Here is a 12,410-nt window from a genome sequence, read left to right as displayed (position 1 = left end):
CATTTCAGGGGAGAGGACGACTGTAGGACAGGAGAATACAGTCTATTGCCCCCTGTTATCAGCCATTTCAGGGGAGAGGATGACTGTAGGACAGGAGAATACAGTCTATTGCCCCCTGTTATCAGCCATTTCAGGGGAGAGGATGACTGTAGGACAGGAAAATACAGTCTATTGCCCCCTGTTAAAAGACATTTCAGGGGAGAGGATGACTGTAGGACAGGAGAATACCGTCTATTGCCCCCTGTTATCAGCCATTTCAGGGGAGAGGATGACTGTAGGACAGGAGAATACAGTCTATTGCCCCCTGTTATCAGCCATTTCAGGGGAGAGGATGACTGTAGGACAGGAGAATACAGTCTATTGCCCGCTGTTATCAGACATTTCAGGGGAGAGGATGACTGTAGGACAGGAGAATACAGTCTATTGCCCCCTGTTATCAGCCATTTCAGGCTGGAGAGGATGACTGTAGGACAGGAGAATACAGTCTATTGCTCCCTGTTATCAGCCATTTCAGGGGAGAGGATGACTGTAGGACAGGAGAATACAGTCTATTGCCCCCTGTTATCAGCCATTTCAGGGGAGAGGATGACTGTAGGACAGGAGAATACAGTCTATTGCTCCCTGTTATCAGCCATTTCAGGGGAGAGGATGACTGTAGGACAGGAGAATACAGTCTATTGCCCCCTGTTATCCGCCATTTCAGGGGGGAGGATGACTGTAGGACAGGAGAATACAATCTATTGCCCCCTGTTATCAGCCATTTCAGGGGAGAGGATGACTGTAGGACAGGAGAATACAGTCTATTGCTCCCTGTTATCAGCCATTTCAGGGGAGAGGATGACTGTAGGACAGGAGAATACAATCTATTGCCCCCTGTTATCAGCCATTTCAGGGGAGAGGATGACTGTAGGACAGGAGAATACAGTCTATTGCTCCCTGTTATCAGCCATTTCAGGGGAGAGGATGACTGTAGGACAGGAGAATATAGTCTATTGCCCCCTGTTATCAGCCATTTCAGGGGAGAGGATGACTGTAGGACAGGAGAATACAGTCTATTGCTCCCTGTTATCAGCCATTTCAGGGGAGAGGATGACTGTAGGACAGGAGAATACAATCTATTGCCTCCTGTTATCAGCCATTTCAGGGGGGAGGATGACTGTAGGACAGGAGAATACAATCTATTGCCCCCTGTTATCAGACATTTCAGGGGAGAGGATGACTGTAGGACAGGAGAATACAGTCTATTGCCCCCTGTTATCAGCCATTTCAGGGGAGAGGATGACTGTAGGACAGGAGAATACAGTCTATTGCCCCCTGTTATCAGCCATTTCAGAGGAGAGGATGACTGTAGGACAGGAGAATACAGTCTATTGCTCCCTGTTATCAGCCATTTCAGGGGAGAGGACGACTGTAGGACAGGAGAATACAGTCTATTGCCCCCTGTTATCAGCCATTTCAGGGGAGAGGATGACTGTAGGACAGGAGAATACAGTCTATTGCCCCCTGTTATCAGCCATTTCAGGGGAGAGGATGACTGTAGGACAGGAAAATACAGTCTATTGCCCCCTGTTAAAAGACATTTCAGGGGAGAGGATGACTGTAGGACAGGAGAATACCGTCTATTGCCCCCTGTTATCAGCCATTTCAGGGGAGAGGATGACTGTAGGACAGGAGAATACAGTCTATTGCCCCCTGTTATCAGCCATTTCAGGGGAGAGGATGACTGTAGGACAGGAGAATACAGTCTATTGCCCGCTGTTATCAGACATTTCAGGGGAGAGGATGACTGTAGGACAGGAGAATACAGTCTATTGCCCCCTGTTATCAGCCATTTCAGGCTGGAGAGGATGACTGTAGGACAGGAGAATACAGTCTATTGCTCCCTGTTATCAGCCATTTCAGGGGAGAGGATGACTGTAGGACAGGAGAATACAGTCTATTGCCCCCTGTTATCAGCCATTTCAGGGGAGAGGATGACTGTAGGACAGGAGAATACAGTCTATTGCTCCCTGTTATCAGCCATTTCAGGGGAGAGGATGACTGTAGGACAGGAGAATACAGTCTATTGCCCCCTGTTATCCGCCATTTCAGGGGGGAGGATGACTGTAGGACAGGAGAATACAATCTATTGCCCCCTGTTATCAGCCATTTCAGGGGAGAGGATGACTGTAGGACAGGAGAATACAGTCTATTGCTCCCTGTTATCAGCCATTTCAGGGGAGAGGATGACTGTAGGACAGGAGAATACAATCTATTGCCCCCTGTTATCAGCCATTTCAGGGGAGAGGATGACTGTAGGACAGGAGAATACAGTCTATTGCTCCCTGTTATCAGCCATTTCAGGGGAGAGGATGACTGTAGGACAGGAGAATATAGTCTATTGCCCCCTGTTATCAGCCATTTCAGGGGAGAGGATGACTGTAGGACAGGAGAATACAGTCTATTGCTCCCTGTTATCAGCCATTTCAGGGGAGAGGATGACTGTAGGACAGGAGAATACAATCTATTGCCTCCTGTTATCAGCCATTTCAGGGGGGAGGATGACTGTAGGACAGGAGAATACAATCTATTGCCCCCTGTTATCAGACATTTCAGGGGAGAGGATGACTGTAGGACAGGAGAATACAGTCTATTGCCCCCTGTTATCAGCCATTTCAGGGGAGAGGATGACTGTAGGACAGGAGAATACAGTCTATTGCCCCCTGTTATCAGCCATTTCAGAGGAGAGGATGACTGTAGGACAGGAGAATACAGTCTATTGCCCCCTGTTATCAGCCATTTCAGAGGAGAGGATGACTGTAGGACAGGAGAATACAGTCTATTGCCCCCTGTTATCAGCCATTTCAGGGGAGAGGATGACTGTAGGACAGGAGAATACAGTCTATTGCCCCTGTTATCAGCCATTTCAGGGGAGAGGATGACTGTAGGACAGGAGAATACAGTCTATTGCCCCCTGTTATCAGCCATTTCAGGGGAGAGGATGACTGTAGGACAGGAGAATACAGTCTATTGCCTCCTGTTATCAGCCATTTCAGGGGAGAGGATGACTGTAGGACAGGAGAATACAGTATATTGCCCCCTGTTATCAGCCATTTCAGAGGAGAGGATGACTGTAGGACAGGAGAATACAGTCTATTGCCCCTGTTATCAGCCATTTCAGGGGAGAGGATGACTGTAGGACAGAATACAGACTATTGCCCCCTGTTATCAGCCATTTGGGTAGGGTTGATGTTATCAGGGTAGGTATAGTTTAGTCCATAAGCTGCAGGTTACAGATATGCACCTGGCCTATCATGATGTCCCACTTCTTGACCTCCTCCAGCACAATGCTACCCTCTTAGTCATGGAGGAGAAGATCCCCTTCTTGTGGGCTGAAGCCATAACAGCCGGTGAAAATCCCGTAAGACCGCGGTGAAGTCAGCAGGCCACGAGCCAGACCTAGAGCCTGCAGTCGACCATACCAGGGGGGCACATTCTCTGATGGGACTACCCCAGCGCTGCTAAAAGCTGCAGGGGACAGCGTTATTCTTTACATTGAGACCGACAACCCCTCTTTCACCATAGTCTTACCATTCCAAGGCGGTGCTCCACAAAAGACCTCTAGATGGTGCTGTTCACCACCATCACCCCCATCATGACAAAGCCTCTCCCCGACAAGTAGTAACAGGACGAGGGTTATGATACATTCGGGAGGAGATGTCACAAGCCAAAACACAGAACGTTTATTGCAGACTACAAGAGATAGCGGCACAAATGAGATAATAAAGCATTTTTACAAAACTTAACCCGTCCCCCTCAGACAGTGCCCGCGCCCAGATTGATGTCTCCACATCGTCACCGGACAGTAACGCTTCAATGGCTTCACGAAGACGCCGCTATAACGGCTCTGAAGCTCAACCCCCTGCATATCGATTGCTGGAGATTAGCTAATGTAATGCCACAAAAAACCCGTGGGCAGTAGATTACAGACGTGGCCCCTCGGCTGGGGGCCCTGCTACATGGTTACGGTTCATGCATGGCAGCTATGAAAGACTGGAGGGCGGAGCGAGGAGGCACCTGGAGCCTCATTGGTGGCTGTGCTGGATTTAGATCCCGGAAGGCGACGCCCACAACGCCAGGGCTTCCGGAAACCTCATATGCCGATGTCAGGCGTAGCTCAGCTCCTACTGCGCCTCCTCACTGGGAATGGGCTCCTGAGTCCAGCATGGCTCTCCTGCGGGCCGTCTCCTTGGCCACGCTGTGATTGAGGCGCCTCAGCCTCTCCTGCGACAGAGCAGAAGACAATATGAGCGGGGGCACACAGGGCGAGCGGCCCACCCAAATATCAGCGGCTCCCTGTCACCTGGGCGTTCTGCAGGATGTTGTTCACCAGGACCACACGGCGACGGGCGTTCAGCAGCTTCTTCACATACGGGTCCAGGTCCAGAGCGACCTTCTGATCCTCGTTAATCCTACACAGCTCTGCGGAGGGATAGATGAGAGGATCGGAAAACGGGCGACAAAACCCTCTGAGTGATGTCATCACAGCAAGCTCCTCCCACTCACCTGACGCCAGACTGTCAATGTGCTCCCGCAGATCCACCTGGCTCTCCCTGCAACAAGAGGGCCCGAGATGAAAGGGGGTCCTCACCAAGAAAGACAGCCCCCAAGAATCTCCCCTACAGACCCACTCCACTACAAGAGACAGTGCACCCCGAGAATCACCCCTACAGCCCCGCTCTTCCTTACAGGAGACACCACGCCCCTACAGCCGAGCTCTTCGTTACAGGAGACACTGCACCCCAGGAATCACCCCTACAGCCGAGCTCTTCATTACAGGAGACACTGCACCCCAGGAATCACCCCTACAGCCGAGCTCTTCGTTACAGGAGACACTGCACCCCAGGAATCACCCCTACAGCCGAGCTCTTCGTTACAGGAGACACCGCACTCCAGGAATCACCCCTACAGCAGAGCTCTTCGTTACAGGAGACACTGCACCCCAGGAATCACCCCTACAGCCCCGCTCTTCGTTACAGGAGACACTGCACCCCAGGAATCACCCCTACAGCCGAGCTCTTCGTTACAGGAGAAACTGCACCCCAGGAATCACCCCTACAGCCGAGCTCTTCGTTACAGGAGACACTGCACCCCAGGAATCACCCCTACAGCCGAGCTCTTCGTTACAGGAGACACCGCACTCCAGGAATCACCCCTACAGCAGAGCTCTTCGTTACAGGGGACACCGCACCCCAGGAATCACCCCTACAGCCGAGCTCTTCATTACAGAAGACATCGCACCCCAGGAATCACCCCTACAGCAGAGCTCTTCGTTACAGGGGACACCGCACCCCAGGAATCACTCCTACAGCCGAGCTCTTCATTACAGGGGACATCGCACCCCAGGAATCACCCCTACAGCCCCGCTCTTCATTACAGAAGACATCGCACCCCAGGAATCACCCCTACAGCCGAGCTCTTCATTACAGGGGACACCGCACACCGGGAATCACCCCGACAGCCGAGCTCTTCATTACAGAGGACACCGCACCCCAGGAATCACCCCTACAGCCGAGCTCTTCGTTACAGGAGACACCACACCCAGAGAATCACCCCTACAGCCGAGCTCTTTGTTACAGGGGACACCGCACCCCGAGAATCACCCCTACAGCCGAGCTCTTTGTTACAGAGGACACCGCACCCCAGGAATCACCCCTACAGCCCCGCTCTTCGTTACAGGAGACACCACACCCAGAGAATCACCCCTACAGCCGAGCTCTTTGTTACAGGGGACACCGCACCCCGAGAATCACCCCTACAGCCGAGCTCTTTGTTACAGGGGACACCGCACCCCAGCTCTTCGTTACAGGAGACACCGCACCCCAGGAATCACCCTTACAGCCGAGCTCTTCATTACAGGGGACACCGCACCCCAGGAATCACCCCTACAGCCGAGCTCTTCATTACAGGAGACACTGCACCCCAGGAATCACCCCTACAGCCCCGCTCTTCATTATAGGGGACACCGCACCCCAGGAATCACCCTTACAGCCGAGCTCTTCGTTACAGGAGACACTGCACCCCGAGAATCACCCCTACAGCCTCGCTCTTCATTACAGGGGACACCGCACCCCAGGAATCACCCCTACAGCCCCGCTCTTCATTACAGGAGACACTGCACCCCAGGAATCACCCCTACAGCCGAGCTCTTCATTACAGGAGACATCGCACCCCAGGAATCACTCCTACAGCCGAGCTCTTCGTTACAGGGGACACCGCACCCCAGGAATCACCCCTACAGCCGAGCTCTTCATTACAGGGGACACCGCACCCCAGGAATCACCCCTACAGCCCCGCTCTTCATTATAGGGGACACCGCACCCCAGGAATCACCCTTACAGCCGAGCTCTTCATTACAGGGGACACCGCACCCCAGGAATCACCCCTACAGCCCCGCTCTTCATTATAGGGGACACTGCACCCCAGGAATCACCCCTACAGCCGAGCTCTTCATTATAGGGGACACCGCACCCCAGGAATCACCCCTACAGCCCCGCTCTTCATTACAGGGGACACCGCACCCCGAGAATCACCCCTACAGCCGAGCTCTTCATTACAGGGGACACTGCACCCCAGGAATCACTCCTACAGCCGAGCTCTTCATTACAGGAGACACCGCACCCCAGGAATCACCCCTACAGCCGAGCTCTTCGTTACAGGGGACACCGCACCCCAGGAATCACCCTTACAGCCGAGCTCTTCATTACAGGGGACACCGCACCCCAGGAATCACCCTTACAGCCGAGCTCTTCATTACAGGGGACACCGCACCCCAGGAATCACCCCTACAGCCCCGCTCTTCATTATAGGGGACACCGCACCCCAGGAATCACCCCTACAGCCGAGCTCTTCATTATAGGGGACACCGCACCCCAGGAATCACCCCTACAGCCCCGCTCTTCATTACAGGGGACACCGCACCCCGAGAATCACCCCTACAGCCGAGCTCTTCATTACAGGGGACACTGCACCCCAGGAATCACTCCTACAGCCGAGCTCTTCATTACAGGAGACACCGCACCCCAGGAATCACCCCTACAGCCGAGCTCTTCGTTACAGGGGACACCGCACCCCAGGAATCACCCCTACAGCCGAGCTCTTCATTATAGGGGACACCGCACCCCAGGAATCACCCCTACAGCCCCGCTCTTCATTACAGGAGACACCGCACCCCGAGAATCACCCCTACAGCCTCGCTCTTCATTACAGGGGACACCGCACCCCAGGAATCACCCCTACAGCCCCGCTCTTCATTACAGGGGACACAGAGGGGGGGCTGTAGGTGAGGACATGGGGTGCAGGGCCCCTTTATGCTGTGGGGCTTGTACACTTTGGGGCCTCTTACTAGTGCATCCCACTTTGAGTGAAGGGGCCCCTCTACATGAAGGGTCCCTGCAGCCCATGAGGACAGCCCGCTGCTCAGTAGGGGGCAGTATAATCTCAGGAGGACGCTGAATCCCCCGCACCTCACGGCATGAACATGGGAATCCAGCTGCTGCACCGCCGGCTTCAGCAGCTCCAGCAGCCCCTCAGCGAACACATCCCGCCCCGGAGACACCGACGCCGCCATCCTTCACCGATAAGGAAGTGACGTCATAATCCCCCCACCCTGTTGTTCCGACGATTTATACAATGATGAAACGGATACGGCCGCAAGAGGGCGAGATGCAGAGTGTCGCCGTCCGCCATCTTCCCGGGGCCGGACGCCCGTGCACTGTACCACACAGGCTCCGAGAACATGGCGGACACTGAAGACGGAACTCTACGTACAGGCGCCGTCTCTGACGTAGTCACGTGGCTGGTCCTTCCCCGGTCACATGATACAGATTACCTAAAGGAAACCGCTGCCATAGCCTACACCTTGTAACCATGGAAACCATGCTCTGGGTATGAGCTGTCCATGGCCACCCTCCATTATGTTACACAGAAAGTGACCAAACACATTACTGCTTCTATTCCTGGAAACTGGTAGTCACCGAAAAGTGGGTGGGACCGGACGCAGCATTGGCATATTCTGCCCCCTATATCATTGTTATATTTACGTCTGCGGAGCCATGTGAGGGCTCATTTGTGGCATGGCGACCTGTACGTTTCATTGATATCCTTTTGGGGCGTGAATAGGGTTGCCAAGTTAAGCCACACCCTAAAGGGGGTGTGGTTGTGGGGGGGAGTGGCTTAACACTATTATACTGTGGCTCCCAATAATATTAGTGCCCCCAGAATTAATAATTCCCCCATTAGTGAAAAAGGGGAAGGGGGTAAAGGCTGCACTAATGAGTGCTCCGCCGTGAAAGTGCTCATTAGTAGCAGTCCGCACAGGAAAATAATTACCGCCTCTAAATTACCGGCCGTGTCGTAATATTATATTTATTATTAGAGCACTCATACCATAGACCAGCAGTTTACCTGCCACACGGACAGCGCGAGAAGACCTTTACTATGGCAAGCACAGGTGCGAGAGATGGACAGACGGACGGAAGTATAGTCAGAGTCCTGCAGCATCGGAGGAGGCCCATCTTTAAAGACCCAAGATCTTGGTGAATGTTGGGTACCAGATAAGAGGCACACGCCATCTAATAAATGTGGTGCATCCAATTCCAGTATGGCAGAGGCGGTTGTGTTTTTGTTTCCCCTTCACTTTTTGAATATTTTTAGGGTGCATGGAATACTGTACAAAATGAAACAGGCTCTAGAAAGTGTGTTTTACATAGACTTCTATACAGGAGTGGAGAAACATCTGAAAAAATGTGAGGATTATATAGAGCTGTGGTCACATGAAGAAGAGAAATGTGAGGATTATATAGAGCTGTGGTCACATGAAGAAGAAGAAGAGACGTGTGAGGATTATATAGAGCTGTGGTCACATGAAGAAGAAGAGACGTGTGAGGATTATATAGAGCTGTGGTCACATGAAGAAGAAGAGACGTGTGAGGATTATATAGAGCTGTGGTCACATGAAGAAGAGACGTGTGAGGATTATATAGAGCTGTGGTCACATGAAGAAGAAGAGACGTGTGAGGATTATATAGAGCTGTGGTCACATGAAGAAGAGACGTGTGAGGATTATATAGAGCTGTGGTCACATGAAGAAGAGACGTGTGAGGATTATATAGAGCTGTGGTCACATGAAGAAGAGACGTGTGAGGATTATATAGAGCTGTGGTCACATGAAGAAGAAGAGACGTGTGAGGATTATATAGAGCTGTGGTCACATGAAGAAGAAGAGACGTGTGAGGATTATATAGAGCTGTGGTCACATGAAGAAGAGACGTGTGAGGATTATATAGAGCTGTGGTCACATGAAGAAGAGACGTGTGAGGATTATATAGAGCTGTGGTCACATGAAGAAGAGACGTGTGAGGATTATATAGAGCTGTGGTCACATGAATAAGAGACATGTGAGGATTATATAGAGCTGTGGTCACATGAAGAAGAAGAGACGTGTGAGGATTATATAGAGCTGTGGTCACATGAAGAAGAAGAGACGTGTGAGGATTATATAGAGCTGTGGTCACATGAATAAGAGACGTGTGAGGATTATATAGAGCTGTGGTCACATGAAGAAGAAGAGACGTGTGAGGATTATATAGAGCTGTGGTCACATGAAGAAGAGACGTGTGAGGATTATATAGAGCTGTGGTTACATGAAGAAGAGACGTGTGAGGATTATATAGAGCTGTGGTCACATGAAGAAGAGACGTGTGAGGATTATATAGAGCTGTGGTCACATTAAGAAGAGACGTGTGAGGATTATATAGAGCTGTGGTCACATGAAGAAGAAGAGACATGTGAGGATTATATAGAGCTGTGGTCACATGAAGAAGAAGAGACGTGTGAGGATTATATAGAGCTGTGGTCACATGAAGAAGAAGAGACGTGTGAGGATTATATAGAGCTGTGGTCACATGAAGAAGAAGAGACGTGTGAGGATTATATAGAGCTGTGGTCACATGAAGAAGAATAGACGTGTGAGGATTATATAGAGCTGTGGTCACATGAAGAAGAGACGTGTGAGGATTATATAGAGCTGTGGTCACATGAAGAAGAAGAGACGTGTGAGGATTATATAGAGCTGTGGTCACATGAAGGAGAAGAAGAGACGTGTGAGGATTATATAGAGCTGTGGTCACATGAAGGAGAAGAGACGTGTGAGGATTATATAGAGCTGTGGTCACATGAAGAAGAGACGTGTGAGGATTATATAGAGCTGTGGTCACATGAAGAAGAAGAGATGTGTGAGGATTATATAGAGCTGTGGTCACATGAAGAAGAAGAGACGTGTGTGGATTATATAGAGCTGTGGTCACATCAAGAAGAGACGTGTGAGGATTATATAGAGCTGTGGTCACATGAAGAAGAAGAGAGGTGTGAGGATTATATAGAGCTATGGTCACATGAAGAAGAAGAGACATGTGAGGATTATATAGAGCTGTGGTCACATGAAGAAGAGACGTGTGAGGATTATATAGAGCTGTGGTCACATGAAGAAGAAGAGATGTGTGAGGATTATATAGAGCTGTGGTCACATGAAGAAGAAGAGACATGTGAGGATTATATAGAGCTGTGGTCACATGAAGAAGAGACGTGTGAGGATTATATAGAGCTGTGGTCACATGAAGAAGAGACGTGTGAGGATTATATAGAGCTGTGGTCACATGAAGAAGAAGAGACGTGTGAGGATTATATAGAGCTGTGGTCACATATAGAAGAGACGTGTGAGGATTATATAGAGCTGTGGTCACATGAAGAAGAGAAATGTGAGGATTATATAGAGCTGTGGTCACATGAAGAAGAGACGTGTGAGGATTATATAGAGCTGTGGTCACATGAAGGAGAAGAGACGTGTGAGGATTATATAGAGCTGTGGTCACATGAAGAAGAAGAGACGTGTGAGGATTATATAGAGCTGTGGTCACATGAAGAAGAGACGTGTGAGGATTATATAGAGCTGTGGTCACATGAAGAAGAGACGTGTGAGGATTATATAGAGCTGTGGTCACATGAAGAAGAAGAGACGTGTGAGGATTATATAGAGCTGTGGTCACATGAAGAAGAAGAGACGTGTGAGGATTATATAGAGCTGTGGTCACATGAAGAAGAGACGTGTGTGGATTATATAGAGCTGTGGTCACATGAAGAAGAGACGTGTGAGGATTATATAGAGCTGTGGTCACATGAAGAAGAAGAGACGTGTGAGGGTTATATAGAGCTGTGGTCACATGAAGAAGAGACGTGTGAGGATTATATAGAGCTGTGGTCACATGAAGAAGAAGAGACGTGTGAGGATCATATAGAGCTGTGATCACATGAAGAAGAAGAGACGTGTGAGGATTATATAGAGCTGTGGTCACATGAAGAAGAAGAGACGTGTGAGGATTATATAGAGCTGTGGTCACATGAAGAAGAAGAGACGTGTGAGGATTATATAGAGCTGTGGTCACATGAAGAAGAGACGTGTGAGGATTATATAGAGCTGTGGTCACATGAAGAAGAGACGTGTGAGGATTATATAGAGCTGTGGTCACATGAAGAAGAGACGTGTGAGGATTATATAGAGCTGTGGTCACATGAAGGAGAAGAAGAGACGTGTGAGGATTATATAGAGCTGTGGTCACATGAAGAAGAAGAGACGTGTGAGGATTATATAGAGCTGTGGTCACATGAAGAAGAGACGTGTGAGGATTATATAGAGCTGTGGTCACATGAAGGAGAAGAGACGTGTGAGGATTATATAGAGCTGTGGTCACATGAAGAAGAAGAGACGTGTGAGGATTATATAGAGCTGTGGTCACATGAAGAAGAGACGTGTGAGGATTATATAGAGCTGTGGTCACATGAAGAAGAGACGTGTGAGGATTATATAGAGCTGTGGTCACATGAAGAAGAAGAGACGTGTGAGGATTATATAGAGCTGTGGTCACATGAAGAAGAAGAGACGTGTGAGGAATATATAGAGCTGTGGTCACATGAAGAAGAGACGTGTGAGGATTATATAGAGCTGTGGTCACATGAAGAAGAGACGTGTGAGGATTATATAGAGCTGTGGTCACATGAAGAAGAAGAGACGTGTGAGGATTATATAGAGCTGTGGTCACATGAAGAAGAGACGTGTGAGGATTATATAGAGCTGTGGTCACATGAAGAAGAGACGTGTGAGGATTATATAGAGCTGTGGTCACATGAAGAAGAAGAGACGTGTGAGGATTATATAGAGCTGTGGTCACATGAAGAAGAAGAGACGTGTGAGGATTATATAGAGCTGTGGTCACATGAAGAAGAGACGTGTGAGGATTATATAGAGCTGTGGTCACATGAAGAAGAGACGTGTGAGGATTATATAGAGCTGTGGTCACATGAAGAAGAAGAGACGT

General features: G+C 49.8%; 1 protein-coding gene across 1 annotated transcript; it reads right to left on the bottom strand.

The window, feature by feature from the left end:
- Nucleotides 1-3,699: 3,699 nt before the first annotated feature.
- SNAPIN (SNAP associated protein) lies at nucleotides 3,700-7,643 on the bottom strand. Its single transcript, XM_040411793.1, has 4 exons — nucleotides 7,506-7,643; nucleotides 4,546-4,592; nucleotides 4,343-4,461; nucleotides 3,700-4,263 (listed from the first exon to the last, which is right to left on the bottom strand). The coding sequence occupies exons 1-4, from the start codon at nucleotides 7,607-7,609 to the stop codon at nucleotides 4,177-4,179; spliced, it is 357 nt and encodes a 118-aa protein (XP_040267727.1). The 5' UTR covers nucleotides 7,610-7,643; the 3' UTR covers nucleotides 3,700-4,176.
- Nucleotides 7,644-12,410: the final 4,767 nt, after the last annotated feature.

The sequence above is a fragment of the Bufo bufo genome, chromosome 11, assembly GCF_905171765.1.
Source record: "Bufo bufo chromosome 11, aBufBuf1.1, whole genome shotgun sequence".
Classification (NCBI taxonomy): domain Eukaryota; kingdom Metazoa; phylum Chordata; class Amphibia; order Anura; family Bufonidae; genus Bufo; species Bufo bufo.
This window is presented reverse-complemented; position numbering and strand designations above follow the sequence as displayed.